This window comes from Equus quagga, chromosome 12, assembly GCF_021613505.1.
Source record: "Equus quagga isolate Etosha38 chromosome 12, UCLA_HA_Equagga_1.0, whole genome shotgun sequence".
NCBI classification, from domain to species: Eukaryota; Metazoa; Chordata; class Mammalia; order Perissodactyla; family Equidae; genus Equus; species Equus quagga.
This window is the reverse complement of record NC_060278.1, coordinates 101,341,259-101,365,275: the sequence shown is the minus strand read 5'-3', so window position 1 is coordinate 101,365,275 and position 24,017 is coordinate 101,341,259. Positions and strand designations below refer to the sequence as shown.

Here is a 24,017-nt window from a genome sequence, read left to right as displayed (position 1 = left end):
TTACAGTGCAGCCCGCCCAACTGCAGGCTGAGTCAGCGCCAGGAAGGAGCATCTCTCCGAGAGAATCTGCCACACAGCCTGTCCAGTGGGCTGGCCGGTCTCTGCAGAGGGAAGGGAGGAAGGGAGGGAGGAAGGGGGGAAGGAGGGAAGGAAAGGAGGAGGAGGAAGAGACGGAGGGAGGGAGGAAGAATGTAGATCAACACCATTCATGGAACGTAAACTCTCCCTGGGAAGGGCTGGCCCTGCCCCCTGCTCTGTGGGCCGGCTTCTGTTCGAGGACCCTCTTCTTGGTTCCCCAGCGCAGGCAGGGTGACACGGAAGGGTGGGCTGCAGAAGGGACTTCTAAAGAAACATCGAATGGTTCCCAAGTGGGGCAAATGGCAGGATCTTCTGGAGGACCCGGATCCTCCACGTCTGCCCGCCTCTGGGAGAAGTTGCCAGGCACACACGCGAGCTGGGGCTGTGCAGTTTTTGGGTTAAAAGATTGAGAAGTTGGATCCACTTGGCCCTGGAAACAGATGCCTCTAAGGCAGTCTGAGGCTCCTCGTTTTCCCCTAGAGCTGGAGTCGGCAACCTTTGTAAAAGGCCGGAGGGTAGACATTTTCAGCTTTGCAGGCCGCGTGGTCTCTGTGGCAACTGAGTTGTCCCACTCGGCCATGTTTTCATGAAGACAGCCAGAGGCCATCCACAAACCAGTGTGCGTGGCTGTGTTCCAATAAAACTTTATTTATAAAACAGACAATGGGCCAGGTTTGATAGCAGTTTGTCAATCCCCGACCTACACCAAGAAATCATAGCAATGGTTAGTACCCTGAGTCAGGAAGCTGGCATTTTTAAGTCAGCTTTACTAAACTATAGTTTGTATACAATCAAATGCTCATTTTGTGTGTACGGTTCAGTCAGTTTGACCCCCACCCCAGTCAAAGCACAGGACATCCCCGCTGCCTGTTGAGCCCCGTCTCTGCCCAGCCGTCTGTTGGTCTGTCTGCCCCCCTGCAGGCTCGTCTGCACTGTTCCAGCATTTCACACACGCGGGCTCCTGAGCGTGGGCTCCTTCCGTCTGGGGACGCTGGCGCTGGAGGCCCTTCTGGGCTGTTCAGGGAGTCTGTTTGCTCACGGTTGTGATTTCATTCCAGATCTCTGACATGCTGCCCTTCAAAAGGCGCAGGTGGGGCCTTGTTCCTTTGCCCTTGAATGTGGGCTGGCCTTAGTGACTGGCGTCAAAGAACAGGATGTGGTGGGAGTGACAGAAGTGACAGAAGTGTCTTCCAAGGTGGGTCCCAGCCTCTTGCCTGGTTGTCCTGCTCCTTACTCAGTCTGAGGGGAGCCAGCCGCCATGCCACGAGGATGCTCAAGCAGCCTGAGGAGGGGCCCACGAGGGGAGGGAGCGAGGCCTCCCACCAGCAGCAGCTGCACCCATGGGCCGGCCAGGGGAGGCAGCTGCCTTGGAGGCGCCCCCTCCAGCCCTAGTCAAGCCTTCAGATGACGCAGCCCCAGCCGAAGTCTTGACTTCAGCGCAGTGAAAGACCCTGACCCCAACCAAGCTGTTCTCAAATTTCTGACTCACTGAAACTCCGCGAGATGAGAAATGTGAATTTTTGTTTTAAGGCACTAAGTTTTGGGGTGTTTCATGGTGCAGCATAGATTACAAATACGGTCACTGACACACTCACTCCATCTGTCCATCCACTTATTCATTCATTCTGTGAATACTGGTTTCCTTAACAATTATCTAACAGCTAAAACTTCCGCACTGTGTAGTGTTCTCTTCTAAGCACATTCCTTGTATTAACTTCCATCAGTGTCCCTATTTTGCAGGTGAGAAAGCTGATTCCTTGAGAGGTTGAGTCATTTGCCCAGGTCCCACGGTCAGTAAGTGGTGGAGCCGAATTGGAACCCAGGGCCCACATCTTCACCACTGCGCTGTACCCGCCCCTCTCCCCTCTGCCCTTGCATGGCCCCAGGGAGACATCAAGCACGGCACCGGGGGTCCACCTGCTTCCGCATTCGTTGCCCTGTAAGGACTGTGCTCCTCCAAGCTAGAGGCTGTGTCTTTTCTGTCCCAGAGTAGGACCTCAACCAATGTGTGTTGACTGACTGACTGACTGACTGGAGAGATGGATGGATGCAGCATGCCTCACCCTAGGAGAGCCCTGGGGGTCCTGAACGGCAGGGGCACTGCCTTCTGCTCCAGTGTGAGGCTGCCCTCCCCGGGCTCAGGACGCAGAGAGCCCCAGGACAAGAACCCCTGCTGCCCTGCGTGCGGCCCAGAGCGCTGCCTGGGGTCCGGGCCGAGCCGTGTTTACCTTGGAAGGCCCGGCCTCTTTTGTAACACTCACTCATTGTTGCCAGGAGCCCAAAAATACTTTTATTAATGGAAAAACAGGGATGGCTCCACAAAGAAATATTTTGACGAGCCCGGAGGAGCCAGTGGGAAGGCTCGGCGCACATCCTCAGGAAGCTTGGGCGTCTTATCTCCCAGGGAGCCGAGCCCGCGCAGCCCACCGCTCCGGGCAGGGCGCCCTCTGGCTTCCGCAGGGCTCCTGGGGGGGCCGGCTTCCGAGGCTGGCTCTCTGCAGGTGGCCAGGCTGTCCCGCCCTGCTATCAGCTCGGGGGACCCGGTGGCCTTCTTCCCGGTACTGCCCATCCAGGCTTTCTCCCTCATGGCCCGTTTCCTCCCACTGCAAATGAAGGCTGGGAGCTGCCCCAGACACCTTCTGGGCTCCCAGGCACCTGCTGGCACCCACCGGGAGAGGGAGGGCCCCCAGCTGTCCTTCAGGACCAGAGGGCCCAGGCAACGGGCATCCTCCTGCAGCTGCCCTCGCAGAGCCGAGGGCTCCCTAATGTGTGTCAAGGGCTATTGTAAGCCCCCTGGCGTGTGCCAGCTCCTCACACCAGCTCCCCGACTGGGTCATATTACCCCATTTTGCAGATGAAGAAACTGAGGTACAGAGAGGTTAAGTAACTTGCCTAAGGTCACAAAGTTAGGGAAAGGTACAGCTGGGATTTGCACCCAGGCCACCTGGCTCTGCATGCTGACTCTTAACCCCGCCTCTGGCCATCATTCTGAAGTGCATATCTGCTGGTGTCACTCGATGTCTCTGTACTTGATGTCTTTGTACTCTTAAAATCCATATTGGTTAGGGCACATGGTTAGCTGTTGTACTGAAGACCCCCAAATAGCAATGGCTTAAACGAGTTAGACTGTTCTTTTTCTCTCGCAAAAGAACCTTGGTGGGAGATCCAAGGTTGATATGGAGGCTCCATGATCCTTAGAGATCTAAGCTCCTTCTGTCTGGCAGCTTTGTCTTCATTAATAGAGTTTCTACTTCATGGCCCAAAATAGCTGCTTGAGTTCCTACCATCAAGTCCCCATTTTAGCAAGAAGGGGAAAAGGAGAAGTGGGAGAGTATGTCCTGTCTCTTTAAGAGTTTGATTCCAGGCTCTTCCACCATGTGACCTAGGCCAAGTCATTTAACCTCTTCTATCACCTTTGAAAAGGGAAAGTCTTCTAACTTCTTTCAAAGGTTATGAGGATTAGAGGAGTTAACACATGTCAAACACTTGGAATAGGCCAAAGTGCAGAGTAGACACTCAATAAATTTTAGTGACTATTATTATTGATGCTGGGTAGATGACACTGTTCCTAAAGGCCTCCCCACCCCCCCTGACTGGGTTATGTGCCCTCTGGTGTGTTTTGTGCTCCCCCAGCCTCCCCCAGTGCAGCACTAGAACCCTGCCTTGTAATGTCTGTTGACCTCTCTTGCCTCCATTGGGTGGAGAGCTCCCTGAAGACATGCACTGTCTGTCTGGTTTTCCCACTGTATCCCCCGCAGCAAGTTCAGGGCCACATAGCAGGTGCCCAGGAAACTCCCAAGTGCATGCAGGAATGAATATTTCCAGTGACAACAGGCTCACTACCATAGAGGATTCTTCCTCGGGGCCTTTGTGCATGCTGTTCCGTTTCAATGCTTTTCCCTACCTACCTGCATAGCCAGTTCTCCTACTTCATTCAGTTCTGCTCAGTGTCACCTCTTCCGTGAAGCCTTCCCTGACTATGCTGGCTACAGCTGACTCCTTTCCCCATGCCTGTCTATCTTCTTGCTCCCCTTTGTGTTTATTTCTTGGCACATATCGCCGCTCATCGGTGTCATCTGTGTTCGCGTGTTCACTCTCGCTCTTCCCACTGGACGGTAAGCACGAGAAGGGCAGCATCTCCCTCTGTCTGCTCACAGTTGCATCCCCAGTGCCCAGAATATTGCAGGGACGTGACAAGGTTTGTGGAATGAATAAACAAAGCGATGAGACAGCCCGTTTGATTTTTTAAATATGAGGAGAAAAATTCTAGTCCTCTGCACATCAGCCCTCCTTTTAACACAAGAAAGGCCTGGACGTGTCCGGTGCAGCTCTCAGAAGAACGCACATGCGATAAACCTCTCCCGGTCCTTTCTTCTCCTTCTGCCCGCAGGAGAAAGGCAAGCCAAGCCGATCGCAGCCTCGAGAGCCAAAGGCAGTTCCCTCTCGCTCCACGTCAGCTCTCCAGCTTCTAGGAAAATCTTCCCCGGCTCCGAGGGCCCGGGGCATTCCGAGGGCTGCCGCTGGCCCCGGTCACCTCCCGGTCCAGCAGTCCTGGGGCCTCGGAGGGAGCCCCGCGGAGGGGCAGGCTTTCCCTGGAAACTGGCTGTCAGCGGCCCGATGAGCTGGCGGGCTCGCTCCCAGGGCCTCGGAAACCTCCCTGTTGGGTCCCATTCGGGCCGGGGGGACCCTGCGATCCCCAGCCAGCGGCTTATTGGGAGGTAGCAGGATTCAGCACTTCTGAGTTGGAAAAAGCGGTGCCGAGTCTTATTTTGGGAACAGTCAGTCATGAGGAGCTCCGAGCGCGATCGGGGAGGCTATTAAAAGAAAGACAATGTGTTTTGAGCTGAGCCAGGTCGGGGAGACACCTCGCTCCCCGCAGCCGCGGAACGGGGCGTTCTTTCCGCATGAGGCGAACCTTTCCGTCGCCTGGAAACGGGGAAAGCCTCTGCCGCTGCCCAGCCACCGCCCGGTTCCTGCTCCGCTGCCAGCCCCAGCTGAGCATCCCGGCCACCTCCTCGGCCACGTGGTGGGGTGAGGGTCCTCGTCAGCAGCCGAGGAGGTGGCCGCACAGTCCCACCTGCCTGCCATTCGTTCCACCGACGTTGAGAGGACCTCGGAGCCTGGCTCTGGGGCCAGGCTGCCGCTATTCGAGTTCACGCTCTGCCTGTCACTTCCTGGTTGGTCACTTTGGGTCTCTGTGCCTCAGTTTCCCACCTGCAAATGGGGGTAATAGTAGGCTTCCTCCCGTAGAGCGGTGAGGACCAAATGAGTTAGGACCCAGGGAGGGCTCGAGAGAGAGGCTGTCACAGTCATCACTGGGCAGACATTCGTTAGGACTCTTTACTGACCCAGCAGTTGCAGACATCATTCCAAGCGCCAAGGAAGACAGGCAGGCCCCTATTTTCCTAGCCTAGTGGGGAGATGAGTCACCACCAAGTAAACAAACAGATGAGACAATTTCATATTCTGTTATTCAGTCAACAAACCTTTTTGAGGTCCAACCATACACCAGGCATCCTTCTGGGTGCTAAGGAGACAGCACTGAATAGAACCAAGTTCCTGCCCTCGTAGAGTCTGTGTTTTAGTTGGCAGGTGGAGGAGACACATATACACACGTGAATATATGATTTAGTTGTGGTAAGCGGGAAACGCTATACAGAAATACAACAGGGTTTGTGACTGAGATTGGCGGGGCGGGCTCGAGCGCTAGGGCAGAGGGACCTGTTTCAGAGACGAGGGCCGTGGAAGAACGGTTTCACAGGATGACATCTGAACTGAGCCCAAGAGGATGAAAGAAGCCGCAATGAGAGATGGTGGGACCAAGGGGTCGGGGCACAGGGGTGAGGAAGCACAGAGGTGGGACCCGGACAGGGAAGGGCAGTGAGGCTGGAGCAGGAGAGCCCCTGGGAGAGGGAGGGAGGGAGGTGAGACGGAAGGGTGGGTATGGCCGGGTCTTGGAGGCCACTGTATTACTTGTCTGTCATCCCCCCGGCTCGGTGGCTGCCGGGAACAGTGTGTATTCTCTCACTGTTTCTGTGGGTCGGGAGCAGCTTAGCTGACAACGCGGCTGCAGGCATCTGAGGACTCGGCTGCTGGCGGGAGGCCTGAGCTCCTCCCCTCGTGGACCTCTCCCCAGGCTGCTTGAGTGTCCTGGCAACATGGCGGCCGGCTGCCCCCAGGGTGAGCGATCGAAGGAGGAAGGCAGAAATCACATCTTCCATGGCCGAGCCACAGAAGCTGCACACTGCCCTTCCAGCAATATCCTGGTGCTGCCCAGGGTGGGAGGGGCGACACAAGACCAGAGGCCCGGGCGGGCCCCACGGGGCTTCTGGGAGCTGGCTATGATGGCCAGGGTGAGCATCGGGATTTTGTCCTGAGAGGGACGGGAACCTTCTGAAATGGTGTCTTTGGTTGATCCGGGTACTTGCCTAACTGCTGTACGTAGCGGCAAGATGATCGGAATCTTAGCACCATTATTGAGTGCTTACTGTATACCAGGCATGCACTTAGTGCTTCATTAGACTCGGTGTCATCAGATCCTCGTGTCTCCCTAAGAGGTGGGTATAGCTCCATTTTACAGACGAGGAAGCCGAGACTTCTCCGAAGAAGTGTTACCCAAGCGAGATGAAGAGGCCAGTGGGATTACAAGCAACAAGAGAAGAGTGGGGCTGGGAAGAGAGTGAAAGCAGAGAGGGAGGACACGGAGAATTGGACTCTGGGCATTCCTGGAGGGCAGGGACCCGGGGTTGAAGGGTGGAAGAAGGGAGTGATGAGGCTGGAAGGGGTGGGCTGGATTTTATCTTTGTAGGCCACATTTGGGATTCTGGACCTTATCCAGAAAGGAATTATAATCCAGTGGAGGGTTTTAAGCAGGATCAGATGGGTCTTTAGATTCTAAAGTTCCAGAAAGACCATGCAGCACAGAGTGGACAGAGCAGCCAGGAAACCATGGGAGGCCCCAGGAGGGAGACGTGGGGGGCCTCGGCAAGACTGGTAATGTGACGAGGAGGAGAGGGGGCTGGATTCAAGAGGTTTTTAGGAGGGAAGTGTGGCAGTGGGAGGAGAGGCCAGGGTAGGGATGTGCCCGCCGGGTCCCTGGCTGAGGCAGCTGGGGGATGGAGGCCCCGGCCACAGCCCACCAGGCCACGCTGGTTACGGTCTCCTCGGACAGACCCGGCTGCTGCTGTCATTCACTGCCACACCCTCAGCCTTGTGATGGCCTTGTCAACCAAGGAGAAGGCCAGGCCCGTGTCTTCCAGCTGTGTCCCCCTCCACTCCCACCGCCCAGCCAGAGACAGGTCCATGGCATAAGCCGGTAAGTGAACAGATATTTGATGGGGGAGCTTCTCAGCGCAGTTGAGATGGCCCAGGAGAGCCCGGTGGGTGAGAACCTGGACTCTAGAGCCCAGTGGTTGGAGTTCAAATCCCGCCTCTACCACTTACTGGCTGTGCCACCTGAGGCAAGCCACATAACCTCTCTGTGCGGCAGTTCCCTCCTCTGGAAAATGATAACCACAGGGTTGTGAGGATTCAGTGAGTTCATGCCTGCCAGGCAGCAAGTGCTCAATACATGTTCACTGTGATGGGGAGATCGGTCAACCTCCCAATCTGGTGCTCCGACACCTGTGTCCATCCTACTTCCCGTGTTTGAGGTCGTGGAAGTCCAGACTGAGCTCAACCGCCGGCTACCTTTCAGCCAGGAAAGGGTCGTCGGTCAAGGTGACCGAGAGGCAGAGATGACACTTGGGCTGTAAATGCAGCGAGAGGACCAGAGTGGCGCCCTCCTCGAAGCTGCCCAGGTCCTTTTAAATATTTCTGGGGTTGAATCAGTTGCTTGGGCAGCTCCTGTAAGTGGTGCCTCAGCAGAAGTACCTGCGTGTCTTATTTATGAGGCTGTCCGAGGGACGGGAGGCTAATAAAAGGCTTCCCCGTGCGTCCAGGCCTCTACCAGCCCCGACGTCTTGCAGCCTCCCCGGGCCCTTCTCCCCACGGCCACCTGGATGCCTCCTCTTCGCTTGATTCAGCTTCTCTTTCTCTTTTTCCTCATGCGCTGGCGCGTTCCCACCCCAGCTGAGTCTCTATTTTTGGGAGTTTTCATGGAGAATTCAGTGGGCGGAAGCTCCCCACCCACCCTGCTCGGAGCATCCCTTAAAAAAAGGGAGAGTGCTCGAGAGAAGTGAAAAACAGTGGGTGGTTCAGTTCAAAAGGACAAAATATTTCTTGCCCTGGCACCGGGAGAGGAAAGAAATTGTCTGAGGAACCGAAGAACAGCTAAACTAAGAAGCCGAGAGCTGTGGCCCAGAAGGGCAAATTAGGTGACTCAGCTGCGACTCCCCGGGCTCCAGGCCTCGTAGTATTAATGTGCTTTAAAAGGGAAAAATGCTTAACTGTGACAAAGAGTGGGTTCTATAAAAATGTGCCTAATGCTGTTCCACGGACTTCCAAGAGGCGTCCCCCTCTCAGCAGCGCTGAGCACCTGCGGCAATGTGGACTCACCCCCGAGGCCCCAGCCTGGGTGGGACGGAGTCTAAAATTATCCCCGATAATGAGTCTGGCAGAGGAGGGCCCAGCGTGCTCGTTTCCTGCCTCGCTTCTGGCCTCGAAGACCTCGGCTCCCGGGGGGCCTCCGGGAGGCAGGGGCGGTGGTGCCGAGAGCATGGGCTTCGTTGCCAAACAGAGCTGGGTTCAAATCGGGGCTGGCTGTGTGAGCATCAGCCCACGGCCCTCAGTCTGCTCGTCTGTAAGCAGGGCTCGCGGCGTCAAGCTCAGTGGGGAGGTGACGCGGACTAGATTTTGCAGAGAGCCTGCTTCACGCCCTGGCCGTGGCTTTTGCTCAGTAAAGGCAGGCCTGGAGGTGAAGGGCATGGACTGGAGGGTGGAACAGCCTGGATTCTGCCTTATCACTACTCACTCTGGGAGTGTGGGAACGTGGTTTTTAAACAATAAATACATTTTAAGCATTTATTACATGCCTTACTGTTCTTAGCAGCACGTCCTTGCATCAGCTCTAAGGAAGGCATTAATAGTGTCCCCATTTCACAGAGCGGGTGAGTGACTCCGTGGGAGAGCCGAGAATCTGATTCTAGAAGCTGCACTTTATCCTGCCTCTCAGGTTGTCTAACCCAGTGCTGCCCAAGAGAACTTTCTGCAATGATGGAAACGTTCTATTCTGCCCTGGTAGCCACCAGCCACGCGTAGCTTTTGAGCACTTGAAATGTGGCTCATGGAACCGAAGAGCTGACTTTCAGGTTTTATTGAATTGTTAATTAGTTTACATTTTAATAACCCCCTGTGGCTAGTGGCCAGCGTGTGGCGGCTCACCCCTCCCAGTGTCAGAGAGGCACTCTGCAGAGAGGGCAGAGCAGTTTGTAGATGACTCGACTCCAGGGCCTGGCACAGGGCAGGGGCCGGGTTCGAGGTTGCTGTCACAGGTCACTAAGTAGACTGACAGTCTGCAGAAGCCAGTGGTTCGAGGCTTGCCTGCGGTGTGGACGGCAGCAACAGGAAGTTGACTGCCGACCTTCACTCATGCTGAGGATGACCAACTGGTCCCAGCTTGCCCAAGACCTTCCTAGTTCTAAAACTGAAAGTCCCACATCCCGGGAACCTCCTCCATCCCGGGCAAACCAGAATGGTTGGTCATCCCGTCCTTGCATCAGAGGATGGGCTGCAGAGTCCTCAGGGAATGTGGCTGCCTCAGCACCTCACTAAAAAGAATGTCCTCCACGGCCTCGCAGGCTGCACGCCATCGTTTGCCGAGCAAAGCCACGGGCAAGCCATCTGCCCTGGATGTGCCTCAGTTTCCCTTTTGGAAAGGGGGGGAGAAGGATCCCCTGATTGCAGGGTGGCTGCAAAGGATTCAAGGTAAGGTAGCGCAAGGGTCAGCGGCCCCCCTGGTTGGGGCAGGCTTCCAGGCAAGGTGGGCGGGCAAGGCCTGGGTGGGGCTGGGGGCTTTTCCTAGCTACTCTCTCTGGGACAGACAGCATCTCCAGCAGTAGTGGTCATGTCTGGGAGCCCAGTGAGGCCCAGGGAGGACGAGGCGGAGACTCCAGAGTCCCACGGATGCAGCCAGCTCCTCTCAATGCCTCTTAAAGTTCAAGTCCGTCTGTAAGAAAGTGGGGAGGGCCTGATCAGTCACAATCTTGGCGCTGCCCAGGGTTTTATCAGAGCCTACAACAGTATCGGAAATGGCCATTTTCAAAGCTGGCTTCACCTGTGGGCCCCCAATTTCCCACCCTGCATGCAGGCCAACAGGCAAATCCAGGCCAAGTTTGGAAAGAGCGTTTTGACAGCTGCCCCTCTCCCCTCCCCACCAGTCTTCCGGGGCCTGTGGCCTATTGACGGGAGCCACGCGTGGCATCCCACGGCCTTCTTCTGGAGACTGCAAAGTTCATGACATCCCTTCCCTTTATTTTCCTGTTTATTCAGAGCATGTGTAAACACATGGGTTGCCTGGTTTCGGCGTCTCTTTGGCCGTTTCATTATTGCTGGAGCCTCTGAGCATCACTGGAAACCTTGGGTTTTCTAAATGAATCTAAAAATAAACTCTTTGAAAAAAAAAAATCTTGGAGTTGGAGAGTTGACACAAGGCACCGTTATTTATTTCTTTTCCCTCCTCCTCCCCCGCCCCTCCTCCCCCTGCCCCTCCTTCTCCTCTTCCTCCTCTTCACCATCCCTGGATGCAAAAAATCTGGGTAGCAGAGGCCCTGAGGGACTGGGGAGGGCCCCTGGGGCAGCGTCCAGGGGCCCCGACCCCCTGGGGTGTGGGTCTGAGTGCCGGGCAGCTTTCTCTGAGGGGCACCCGCTTGGAAAATGAGGGCCTTGGGGCTTTGGGGCATGATTTATGAAAGCTGCACGGGCCGGGGCAGCGCTTGCAAACAGCCGCCTGGAGCTCCTGCAAGGCCGACTTGGACGTCGCACGCCCCCACCCCCTTCTCCCCGCCGTCGCCCGCATGGCTCCCTCTCCCTGACTTTCCTCCCGAACAATCAGGGACTTGTGCTGGCGGCCGAGGGAGCCACGGAGCTGGCTGGCCGCGGAGGAGGCGACGTCATGGATTCCTGAGTGTGAAGTTTGCAGGAAAGCCCTTAGTTTTGGAGATGGACGGGATCCAGTGGTTTCCATGGCGCTGGATAAACAGGAGGAAACAGTGAGGGAATCCCGTTATTTTACTGCATTGAAAGCCTATAAACACGGAGCGCGGGGAAGGAAGTCGCGTTCCCTCTCGAGTAAGCCCGAGCGCCGAGCCGCGCCGACTCCGCCGCGCCGGGAGCCGGGAGCCGGGAGGCGGGAGGCGCGCAGCTCCCGGGCCGCTCGCGGGCTCCTCGGCCAGGGCAGCCCCGCGAGCATGCTTTAGAGAGGACGGCGCCCCCTTGGCTGCTGGTCTACAAAAACAGACCCTCTCCCAGCGCGCGCCAAGCCCCATCCCCTCCAGATGCAGAGAGAGGCTGCGTTCCGACTGGGGCACTGCCATCCCCTCCGCATCATGGGGTCTGTGGACCAAGGTAACGGACTCGCCCTCTATTCCGGCCGCTTCCTCCTCCCGCCTCCCAGCCTTTCCCTTCTGCTCTTTTCCCGGGCAGCGCTTTCAGCTCCTGGCCGCGGGCGCGGGGAGGCCCGGGGACTCCGGTTTCCCAGGGCGCGCAGGTAGCGTGGCCAGGAGGAGAGGCGCCCTCGCCCTGGCCAAGGAGGGGAGATGGGGGCGCCGACTTTGGACGACTTTGCACGGGGGCCGTGAAGTGTCCCGAGGCGGGATTCCCTAGCCGAATCCGTCATGAGGATTTTCCCGTCCGTGGGACGCGGGAGGGCTTCTCGCTACTAACCGCTGGCTGCTTAACCATTTCCGCGCTCGGCTTTTGACAGCAGATGTCGTTCAGCTGTGTTATCATTATATCATTATATTATTATTATTATTATTATATAATTACTTACCTTTTTTTTGGTAGGAGAACAGGCTTGATTTTTTACCGTGTAGTAAATATAGTAATGAAGATTTTGCTTTTTAACAGTTACAGCAGCAGATGCTCTGGGACATTTAAACAATTTTTCCCCCCTTTTTTGATGTGCCTGATGGATGCAGTCCCCCGGCTGCCCCTTTAAAGTGCAATGTACCATCAGTTTGTTTGGCGATCTGATTACACTCTACTTTCTGTGTTTCTGCCTCTTTTTCTCTCTTCTTGGAGCTAGCCATGGAATCATACCACTTAGACCTTACGGGAGGGGCTTAACGTATACGAAAATTCTATGAAAATATCCCATCTGGTTGGGATTGTGGAGGGGTTTAGGCTGTACTCAAATGAATCCATCTTTAAAAGTGGAAACCGGGCAATGGGATGTGTTTTTCGGAGCCCAGCCCGGCGGATAGCAGGGGGGCGCTGCCCAGAGGGCAGGGCTGCAAGAGTTAAGTGAAATAAATATGCGTAGGAGGAGTTAGCCTCGTGTCATAAAATCAGAGTTGAATGTAGGTTTTGTGCTCTGCGTGGCTGATTAAAGTTCTGGGGGGGAAGAAATGACAATTTCAGTAAATAAACCTGAGGGGCTTTTTTTTTTTTTTGAAAACCAGACTGAGGCCAAATGCCTTGGGTTAGGTAAATGGTGTGCTTTACCACGGCGGACCTCAGCGACACATATTTTTAGCTGAGTTGCACTTTTGAAAGCAAGACCCTGCCAACACTTTGAACGTCTTAACTGGGACCAGTTTATCCTGTCTTCTGCCAGTGGTCAAGCCTATGACATAGTGGCCAAAAACATTACTAATATCTCATCATCTGTAAAAGCCATGCTCTCGGACAGGCGACAGATACACTAAGGACGCGAATCGGTTTTTACTGTAATACAGACCGAAACAGAGTGTTTGATGTTGTGATGATGGGGGCGGGGGACAGGCTAATGCCAAGTTTAGCTCTATTTGGGAAGAGAGAAAGAGAGGCTGGGAGAGGAATCCGGCTTCTGCTTTGCTCCGTGGTCTGACACAAGCGTCCCCTTTTATTGGGGCTCCTCCGGGGTTTAGGAACTTGCTCCTCTCACAGTTTCGAAGTTGTGTATTCTGTGTGCACACGTGCATCGCCAACCCTCCCCAGCCCGTGCTTGGGTGTACAGGGATTGTGAATACGTGCGTGCCAGTGTGCATGTGCACATGTGGGAGACAGGGCACCACATTGTTCCTGGCAAACCACACTTGGCATGCCAAGGCGACTGGGCACACGGAATGCAATTGCAGGCACCAAAGACAGCTGGCACGGGAGATGCTTCCACTGTGCCCTGCATAGGGGTCTCCCGAGGGAAAACCAAATGCCCCTTTAAACTCAACACCACCGTGGTCGTAGGGACAGACCTGAAGTGTGCCTGCAGATGGGTGGGGCCATTAAATAGCGAATAGAAATATTGGCATGGTAAGAAAATCCTGAACTTGCTGTGCAGCATTGGGTCGAGGCCCTGGGAAAATCTGAAGATCTGAAAGAGGTGTGTTCAGTTTTATCTGAAGTGGGATGATGGAAAGTATTTCAGGAATAAACAAATCCAGGGTGAGCTCTGCTCACTCCCAGACCCAAACTGTCTGCTTTCTACTTGGATTAGAATTTCTGCTTGACCACATTGCAACTGTGTGGTCTTGGACAAATGACTTAACCTCTCTGTGCGTCGGTTTCCACATCTGTAAAATGGGCCAATAATAAGGTCTCCCTTAAAGGCGGTTTGAGATTCCGGGAGGTAACCCACGTAAAGCATCTAAATGGTGTCATGGTCATAGTCGACCCTTGGTAAATATTAGCTGCAATTCCTGTTATATTAAAGACACAAAACGTAACTTATGTGGATGTAGAAACTAGGTTTCACGGCAAGAATTCTTTGAAGAGATGCAGTACTTTAGGCCTCTCGAGGTACTTTTTAACTTATTGGAGCTTCACAGGGACACAGGTTGGGCGAAGATCATGGCTTATGGAGCCTCGATTTACTCATCTGCAAAAGGGAGGAATGACGGTGCATATAGAAGCATTGTCTCCTTCAGGGCAGAAAGGAGTGAGGCTCAGAGAGGTGCAGCGACTGGCGAACTGTTATCCAGCAGGAAGTGGTGGCACCCAGCCTCTCGCCATATACCCTGCTGTCTCGGAGACTCCCTAACGTGGTCATAATTTTCTATACCATTTGACAGATAAGGAAACTGAGGTGGAGCAGACCTTGGTGCTGGGCTCTATTCCCAACACCACGTGGTTCCTTGACGTGTCCTGGAGGGGGTAAGAGAGAAGTCGGGGGGGATGTGGGAGGTATGAGCATCATTGTTAAAGATGGGGAAACTGAGGCAGCAGCTGGTTTGTCCCAAGTGTAGGGTGAATCAGGGAGGGCTCCTTGTCTTGTCTTGCCTCAGGGGAATGAAAGCACAGTGTTTCCCTTCCCACTAGAGGAGAAAAAGTGCCCAGACAGCGGGGGCTCTTAAGCCGCACATTCTGTGCGCACTGGCGGAGACCCTCCAGGGCCCCTCCTCCTGGCCACGCCCCTCCCGGGCAGCCAGAGGGCCCCTCCTCCAGCAGGCCCTCCCAGTCTCTTATTTCTCCTTCTCTTCTCAGAACTTCAGAGAGAATCTCTCGTTTTCACAGGTGTTCCTCCAACTACCTTTATTAAAAACTTTCCTTAGTTGGGTGGTAAGCCCCCTGAGGACAGGGGCCAGGGCTCCTATTTCTGTGAGTCTCCGATGGGTCCCAGGTGACATTTCTAGACCTAAGAAGTCAACAGCTTGAGATCTGAGTGAGAGGTTCCGGTCCTGGATCGGCCACTTGCTGGCTGCATGACCTTGTGCAAGTAACTTCACTTTCCTGTGCCTCAGTTTCCCCATGTGTAAAAGAATGATAATAATGTTATCTGGAGTAATAGTTAATATCTTTAACAACTGAGTATCAACCCATAACAGCAGGACCAGGGTCCCAAGAGAGGGCCCTGCTGGGCCAGGCTTTAACCCTTTATTTGCTGAATTCTGGGGAGGGTCCCAGGGCAGCAGAGGCCCTCGGAGGAGGGGACAACAGCAGTTATTTACGAATCTATGGAGAGTTTCAATCTTTTAATAAATAGTGTGACCCCCAAAGTACCCACTTAATAAGTAATTGTTGTCATTATTATTGGATAACTCATTAATTCAACATTTACTGCCACCCCCCAACAATTCCTGAGCACTTTCTCGTGCATTTTCCCGTTGGATCGCTCACACTTACTACATAAATGAGCGAGGATTTCTCACCTTACCTGGAAGGAGCCAGGCAGCTTCCTCTTTCTGTTCCCTTGGCTGGAACAGAAATGGGAGACTCTCTGGCTGCGGCCCGGGGGCCTCCTCTGGGCTCACCGGCTGCCCCTCCCGTGCTGCCCCATCCTGTGCAGACCACACGGGGGCAGCTGTCCTGCTTTGTCCGTGTCCTCCTCCAGATGTGGGCTCCGGGTAGCAGAAACCACAGCTGCCTTGTTCACCCCTGTGGCCCCAGGGCCTAGGACATTGCCTGGCACTTAGGTAGGTGCTCAGGACATTTTTTCTTAAATGGATGGACCACTGAGTGGGTGAATGGATGAATGATGCGCAATAGGAGTGACTTGTTAAGGTCACAGCATTAAGACATAAACTCTGACATATCGTGCCATCTTTTCGACAATGACGGTGGCCTTTGACTCCCATGTTTTCCCATCTGGGGCTAGTGACCTAAGCAGGATTCCTCCTGGGTCGTCCGACAGACACACACATCCATGCTGTTGTCTGGAATGAACCTGCCCCCAACAACAACAGTAAACAACAAATGAACCACAACAATGATGACAATGACAGCAGTCACCACTCACTGAGTGCCACCTATGTGCCAGGCACCATCCTAAAGGAGTGCCAGGTGCCACCCTGACAGTTATTACCGCCCTCTGGCACAGTGACGGCTAGTCACACCCCCAGGGTCGCATGGCTAGGTCGCCGAGCTTGGACTCAAACCCACTCCACGTTTTGCTCCCCGCTGAGCTGAACAGTCCCAACCATCAGGTAGTCTGTCTTCCCTAAGTGGACACATACGGTTTGACCATGCACTTCACAGATAGTATCTCAGTGGGTTCTCCAGTATAACCCGAGAGGTTGGTATTTATCATGACGCCCCTTTTAGAGAGGAGAAAACCGAGATGGAGCGTGGTCAAGGCCTTTCAAGGGCAGAACCAGACCCTGCCAGTGCCCAAAGCTCGGTGTTTAAGGGCCCCCGCTTCTGTCTCTCCTGCTTCCTGCAGCAGGACTCCCAGCCGGACAAGGAGCTGGAGAGGAGGGCTGCAGCCCCCAGAGGAGCCAGCCCACCATCACGGTTGTGGCGGTGGGGGGAGCGTCTCCTCTCCTCCACCTTGCCTTTCTGGGCCACCCAGCAACTTCTGGCAGCCATTCCCTCCCTTCTTGGTTCTCTCCAGCACCGTGGACCTGCACAGGGACCTGTTTCCTCAAAGCCTCTCTCAGTGGCCAGGGTCCAGCTGGGTGCTTCTCTGGCCTGACCCTCCAGGGCTTCCTTCCCAGCACAGTCGCTCCTTTCGGAGCTGGTCTACACTGGCTCCACTCCCTTGTTTGTCTTTCCCCATCTTCCCACCTGGAGTTCCTTCCCCTTTTTCACATCTTTCTTCAAGGCCCAGCTCATTCCCATCTCCTCTGAGAAGCCCTCTGGACCATTTATTTTGTTTTCGTCAACATTTTTGCAGCATCTACTATGTGCTAGTTACCATCCCAGATGCTGGGGACAGGGTAACAAGATGGACAGTCTGTCTTCGCGAGGCAAACACGGGGCAGGTGGCCCAGGAAGGCACATCCGAGATGATTGCGAGTGCTGGTGAACGCTGGAGACCAAAAGAGGAGCGTAGAGCTGCGAATGACTCTGTCCCATGCGTGTGTAGTGTGTGGGCGTGTTAGTTTCCTGTGGCCGCCATCACAAATTACCACAAACCGGGTGCTTTCAAACAACAGAAATCTACTCTCTCACAGTTCTGAGACTGAAAGTCTGAAGTCAAGGTGTCAGCAGGCCAGGCTCTCTCCGAGGACTCTAGGCCTCCCTAGGGGCCGTCCTCGTCTCTTCCAGCTTCTGGGGGCTCCTGCAATCCTTGGCTTGTAGGCGCTTCCCTCCTCTGCCTCTGTCTTCACTCGGCCTGCTTCCCTGTGTGTTTGTGTGTTCTCTCCTCTTCTTATAAGGACTCCAGTCATTGGATCAGAGACCTTAGCTCCAGCATGGCCTCGTCTTAACTTGACGACATCTGCAAAGACGCTATTTCTAAATAAGGTCACAGTCGCGGGTACCTGGGGTTAGGACTTGAATGTAATTTTGGAGGAGAGACACAATTCGATCCACAGCAGTAGGGATTGCTTGTTCAGGCCGGACGGTCTCCTTCCTGTCTAAGAGAGATCTTGTCCATGGACCTCTGAATGGCGCGGGGTCTGCCTGTGAAGTGTCTGGGGGAGGAGCCTCACAGGCGGAAGGAGCAGTGAGGGCAAAGGCCCGGAGGAGAGACGGGTGTCCCGGATGCTGGATGTGCAGACGGTTGCCGGGGACGCTGGATGCTCAGACGGGTGCCCGGGAGGCTCAATGAACAGCAAGAAGACCAGTGTGGCTGGAACAGAAAGTACAGGACAAGTGTGATAGGAGGCAAGATCACGGAAGTAAGCCAGGGAGGATCTCCTGAGCAGTTTGAAGTTCATTCTTAGGATAATAGGGAGGCACTGGGGAAGTTTTAAGCAGCAAAGGGTGTGGCCTCATTAATCTTTTCAGAGGATCATATTGACCATTAAGGGGAGAACAGCCTCTAGCCAGGTAACAGTGGATGCTCCAGTGCAGATGGGAGGCTGCGATGGTGGCCTGGGTGGGAGATGGTGGGGGTTGGGACCAGTGCAGGGCAGGGAGGTGGGGATAAGTGGCACCTCCCAGTCCACAGAGCCTTCTCCTTTGTGATTCTCAAACCGTGTTCCCTTGAGCCCTGGGGTTCTGCAGGGATGGTCCCTGTCTTTGGCACCTGAGGGGAGAGGTCATTAATTTTGTGAATAGTATGAGCCACTTCAGACGTGTCTTCCTCCCGGCCCAGCCTGGATTCCCCACGCCAGCTCCTCCTTCAGCCTCTGCTATCACTGGGAGTCATGTGACAAGACTTTTTTCAGTGTTTCATCTTGGTCCAAAAAACGTCCCTTAGCAAATCCACCCTTAGCTAATAGCCCAGGCACGGCGTGACTCAGTAATGAGCATCAGACCGTGTGGGACGGGACCATTGCCGTGGTGGCACGTGTGACTGTAAAAGTCACATCACAGCCTACTCCATGCCTTCGTTTCTTTAGCTGAAAAGTGGGGGTCATACTAATCCTCACCCATGGGGGCGGGCCTCGGGGTTCAAAGATCGTGGCTGTGATGCTCTCCGCATATGTAAAGTGGTCAGTGCATGTTAGCTGCCACTTTTGCTATTATTTTACTATTTTAAATTCAAGTTATTACTTTCCTTCAGCCTAATAGCCTTCAAGAGTGCTTCCTGAAGGGATAAATCCTTTTTTTTTTTTTTTTTTACCAAATCTGGGGACTTTTCAGTGGGTTCTGGAAGACCTGCTTCAGTCACTCAGTGACTCCAGAGGTGTGTGTGGCCGATCTAGACGCAAGGCGCCGGCCGGATCCAGGATGGATGAGATGCGCTCGTTTGCATTTGAAAGTCAGCTAAAGGTTTTTTTTTTTCTTTTGTAAAGTAGACACAATCCTCTGTGAAGCCATTTACGTGCTAAGGAAGGAAAAGTTTAGGTGAAGGCTGGTGACTGTGTTGACAGGAATGAAAGAGAGAGAGGGCGGGGGCAGGTGCATGTGCTTTTTAGGGGGATGTGCTCCAGGGTGTGCTTGTGCTGAGGGGGCCACTGATGGACGGTGGCTTTGAAGTCCCTGAAGTCAGCTTGCTTGTCTTCATCACCCCCTGACTTCAAAGATTATGAATCGACACAGGTGTTGGAGTCTTCAGACTACGGCACGGGAGAGAATGGAGGTGGGAAACACGACCTGGGGGGTGTGGATGTCAAGGAACACAGCCTGGGTGACAGAAGGGTGACAGTGGCAAGAGGGGAAGAGGTGGATGGTTGAGAAAGAGTTGTGGGGGGGGCGGTGGGCAAAGACTAAGCTGCGCTCCCTCCTCTCACCATACAATCCTCTGCCGCCGCCCTAAAGGCTCTGATTCAGTAGACTATGACACTTCTCTGAAAAGAGGGGCGGTGGCATCTCCTGCTTAATTAAAGGCAAGGACAGTCATTTAAGGGGAGGCCGAGTTTGCTGACCATGCTCCCCTGTTAAATATCAGTTCCGTCAGAGAGGAATGTGCTACAAAGCCAGGAGAGAAGTGGAGAAACAAAGCAGGCCAAAGTAGGTGAGCGGGGAGCAGGTGGAAGGTGTCGGGAGCCTGGAGACCAGGGTCCCAGCCCACGTGCTCACAGGGGACGACGCGGGCAGCTGGGTGGGGGCTGTGGGGACCTGAGAGCAACAGAGTCCTCCGAAGGGGCTGGCCTCCACGCAGCCCCAGCTGACTGGTCCCTCTGGGAATATGGAGCCACTGTGGCCAGATCCTCCCATTTTTTAGGAGATATTGGAAATCTGGATATTTAGATGACATTTTCCAATTAAAAAATGTTGGTTCAGATTTAAAAGAAATTACTAGGCAGGCCAAACATAATATGTTTAGAGCCACTGCAAACCTGGGACTTCTGCTGCTGTCACACGGGCATCTTCTTACACCCCACATCTTGATTTGGAGTCAGCTGAACCCAGTTTGGTAGAACTGGGTCTCCTAGAAGGTTCACGGTCGATGCCTGCCCACGGGGCGGCTGATTTCAACGAACTGCCTCTTGCCACAATCTCGTCTTGGAGAATCATCTTCTCACAGCAGAGAAGTCCTGTTCAGGCTTTGAAAGATGATGTAGATGGTAGATTGGAGTGAAAGTCAGGTTTGAAACTGCCGTGTTGTTCCCCCAATTCATAGGAGCTGGTTCCTGAAAATGGCTTTGGGGGGAGGCAAAATGTAAGGGCGCCCCAAAATCAGTAATCAAGATGAATAATATGTTAATGTAGTATTTTAAAAATCAAAATGAACCCAAAAAATCCATGATGAACCAAAGATAAAAATAAAAATTTTAACTAAAGACAGGATCAGTATTACTCATTTTTCCTTTGGCTTCGGGCTCTGATCTAGTCTTTATGAGGATTGTAAGAGTTTGCTCACCATGGATTTTTTTTGCATTCATTTTGATTTTTAAAGACATTTCATGAAAATATAATTTATTTATTACTGAGTTTGTTGGTGCCCTCTTGAATTTTGCTCCCTGTGCCTCACTTGAGTTCCAGCCTTCGGGAGTCAAATGTGTCCACGTATAAATTATAATATTATAATAATCTATAAATTGTCACATCGAGGGTGAGAATCCCAGGATGTGCTTAAATTGAAGGGCGATTGTTTCTGGAATCTGGTAAAGGATGTTCCTGCTTTTCGGATTAGACTTAAAACCGTTTCAGTGCCTCTATTTTATAGTCAGTGTTGTATGACAATGGGGGTCGTCCAGCTGTGGGGCTGGTGATGAGAATTTCTGACCTTCGTTGTGTGCTGCCATCAGGACTGCCCACATCACGTGCAGGGCCGGGTGCAAAATGAAAATGTGCAGCCCCTTGTTCCAAGATTACTAAGAATTTTAAGACAGTGACAGCAGAGCATTCAAACAGATGCAGGGTCCTTCTGAGCGCAGGGCCCTGTGTGACTGCACAGGTCGTACCCCCAGAAAGATGGCCCTGGCTGCCACTCAGGGGAGCGTCTAAGAATCCTGAATATTAGAGCTGGAATGGGGACTCAGGTATTAGCCAATTCACTCTCCCCATTTTACAGATGGAGAAACTGAGGTACAGAGAGACCCGTTGATTTGCTTAAAGATCAGAGTGAGTTAGAAGAAGACCTCAGATTGCATCCAGGGCCTCCTGATTCTGTGGTGTTCTTTCTTGTACCACAAGGTCACCCCAACCTTGGGCAACATCTGTGTCTTCATGCCTATGGGTGCCACTGACCCTCAGGAGGTCAGCTTGGAAGGGGGAGTGATTGGGTTCACGTCCACCAGTCTTGTTAGAATGGTCCCAAGAACATATCTTCTGTACCAGGATATATTTTCTAGAACAGTCTTTTTTTTCTCTTCCTTAAAAAAAACCCATGTACAGGCAGAATTTCCCTGAAGCCACTGAGTCAGAAGAAATGTTGTTTATATAAAAATGATTACAGGTATTATAACCACGCTAGAGGTTGGGCTGCCAATTGTGCAAAACACTGACTTTCCGGATGTCCCTGACGAGTCCCATTAAACCGAGGAGACAGGGACGCGGGTCCTCTCCGCGCGACCTGACGTGCTGATGGATGTCTGGGGCGGGCACTCTGTGGGCGCGGTCCTGTCGTTCCTCGCTCTCTTTTAGTGAGTGTCTACCATGTGCTAGGTTTATTCTAGGACGTGGGGATACAGCCAGCGATGCCAGATAAAAATACAGGATGCCCAGTTAACTTCAAATTTCAGACAAACAATGAATAATTCTTTAGTTTAAATATGTCCCATGCAATATTTAGGACATCTTTGTACTAAAAAAGCATTCACTGTTTTTTCCGAAGTTCAAGTTTAACTGGCTGTCCTGTATTTTTATTTGCTAACTCTGACAACCGTAGATACACCAGTGAACAAGGCAGACAAATGTCCTTGCCCCTGTGGGGCTCACATGCAAGTGAGGGGAACAGGCAAGAAACAAATGAACAAATATAGAGATGAATAAAATATACCACAGAGGTAAGGGCTATGAAGAACAGAAAGCAGGGTGCAAGGACAGAGAATGCCAGGGGATGCTGTTTTTATTGGGATGGTCATGGAAGGGCTCTCCGAGGAGGTGACGTGTGAGCTGAGGCATGAACAAAGCGAGGGAGTGGCCAGGCAAATATCAGTGGGAACAGTAGGTGCAAAGGCCCTGAGATCGGGTTGTGCTTGGCATTTTCAAGGAAGAGGTGGATGATCAGGGTGGCAGAAGGGAGTGAGAGAAGAGGAGAATGGCAGGAGATGATACCGAAAGAAAGCTGGAGTGGAAGCAACCTATCTAGGGCCTTGTAGGGCAAGGTGTTTGTATTTAATTCTAAACTTAATGGGAAGTCACAGGAGGGCTTAAGAGATGTATATTTTGAAAGGACCCCTCTGGCTGTTTTGTGTAAGGGCAAAAGTGGGCGTGGTGCCACCAGGAAGGAGGAACTATGGTCCTCCAGGTGAGAGATGATGCGGGCCGGGATCACTGGGGTGGGAGGAAGGGCGTGAAGTTGGTGAGAAATGGTTGGATTGGGGTTGCATCTTGAAGATGGAGCTGCCTGGACTTGCTGAGGGTTTGCGTGGGGCCGGGGGACGAGCAGAGGAATCAGGACTCCTCCTTGGCTTGCGGTCGGAGAACTGTGGCTGTGACGGCTGCGTATGCGAGCTGGGAAGACTGGGAGACGAGCCATTCGGAGGATGACAGGGCGTGGTTTGGACTTGTTCACTCTGAGATGCCTGCTGGACACCCAGATGAGGGAGACGTTGGGTGGATGGGGGGGTTATACGAACCCAGATTTCAGGGGAGAGGTCCAAGCTGCAGATGAAAACGAGCTTTATACCAGAAGGGGGAAAGGAGGGCAGAGCTGTGGGTGATGGGTCCCTCCAGGGCCAACTTGAAGGGGCCTCAGGGCTCAGAGCCACCTGGGGGGTTAAGGGGGCCCAGGGGTCAGTATTTCCCAGATATTTGTACTCAAGTTGAGCCAAGTTATTCTGTGTTTTAAGAGGTAGCTAGAAGAGAAAAAGAGAGAGCTCAAGGATGGCCCGAAGGGTGAGAGTATGGATCTTTCATATGCTTCCATTTTTTTTCCATCTCCACTACCATCACCGTAGCCCTGTTAGCTCTTGCCTGGTTCACTGCCAGAACCTCCTGATTGGTCTTCTTGCTTCAACCCTTGCCCCCTGCAGTTTCTCTCCACACAGAACCCACAGCAATTGTTTAAAAACTCAAATATGATCTTGTCACGCACTGCCTGATACTCTTCAGTTGTTTCCTGTTGCTCCTAGATCCAAAATTCTTCCCATGGTCTCCCAGGCCCCACTTACCCCCAGCCTTACCTCACACCATCTTCTTGTCCATTCCTGAGCACCTGCTACTCCAGTCTTCCTTCAGTTCCTCCAATACTTTACACTTCCTACTGCCACAGGGCCTTTGCACATACATTCCCATCCAGTTGTTATCTCTTTTCCTCGCTATTTCCTGGCTAACTTCTACTTAACCTTCTGGTCTCAGCTTGGACATCACCTTCCCAGTGAGGGCTTCTCTGAATTCCCTATCTACGTCAGGTTCCCTTGACACGAGCTCTGTAGCCTCTTCCCCTTTGCTTTTACGGCCTGTATCTCAGTTGGTAATTATGCACTGGGGTAAATGCTTGTTGAAGCGAGCTGAATTTCTGGGCCAGGGTCAGACGGCACCGAGGTGTGCTAGAAGTCTCAAGCTCTCAGTGGCTTCTCTAGCTTCCCATTGCACTTTGTTGGAGAGGCTGGAGAAAAACAGAAAGGCCCGGGCCTCCACGAGGAGGTCGGCTGCAGGACAGAGAGAAGGTTGACAGAGCTGCACCATGCAGGCCTGCATCCACCCCTCCCCCCCCCCCCCCCCCCCCGGGCGGCCTCTGAATGCTTAAAGGTCATGCATTTTGCTCCTAGCCCTTGCTCCTAGGAGCGCAAATTATTTATTTTGGAAATGAAAATATGCCTCCCCCACCCCCGCCAAGCAAACCTCCACCCTTCATGGTGGCCCTTAGAGAAGAAAACCCTCTCACTTCCCACTGTTCCAGCTGAAACCCTGTTACGGGTCAGGGCCGAGTCAGAACCCCTTCCCTTTAAGAGCCTGATTGCTTTGGTGCAGATTCCAAATCC

The 24,017-nt window shown here is 53.3% G+C and overlaps 1 protein-coding gene across 2 annotated transcripts in view; it reads left to right on the top strand.

Annotated features, from left to right (window-relative positions):
• The first annotated feature begins 11,331 nt into the window (after positions 1 to 11,331).
• Positions 11,332 to 24,017, top strand: part of NFATC2 (nuclear factor of activated T cells 2) — a 158,071-nt gene continuing 145,385 nt past the window's right edge. For both annotated transcript variants that reach the window (XM_046679450.1, XM_046679449.1), the window contains exon 1: positions 11,332 to 11,580. Coding sequence is in view for 1 of the 2 variants with exons in the window: in XM_046679449.1 (XP_046535405.1) it covers positions 11,511 to 11,580 (70 nt within the window). In the remaining variant the exon portion in view is untranslated. The remainder of the gene's footprint in view (positions 11,581 to 24,017) is intronic.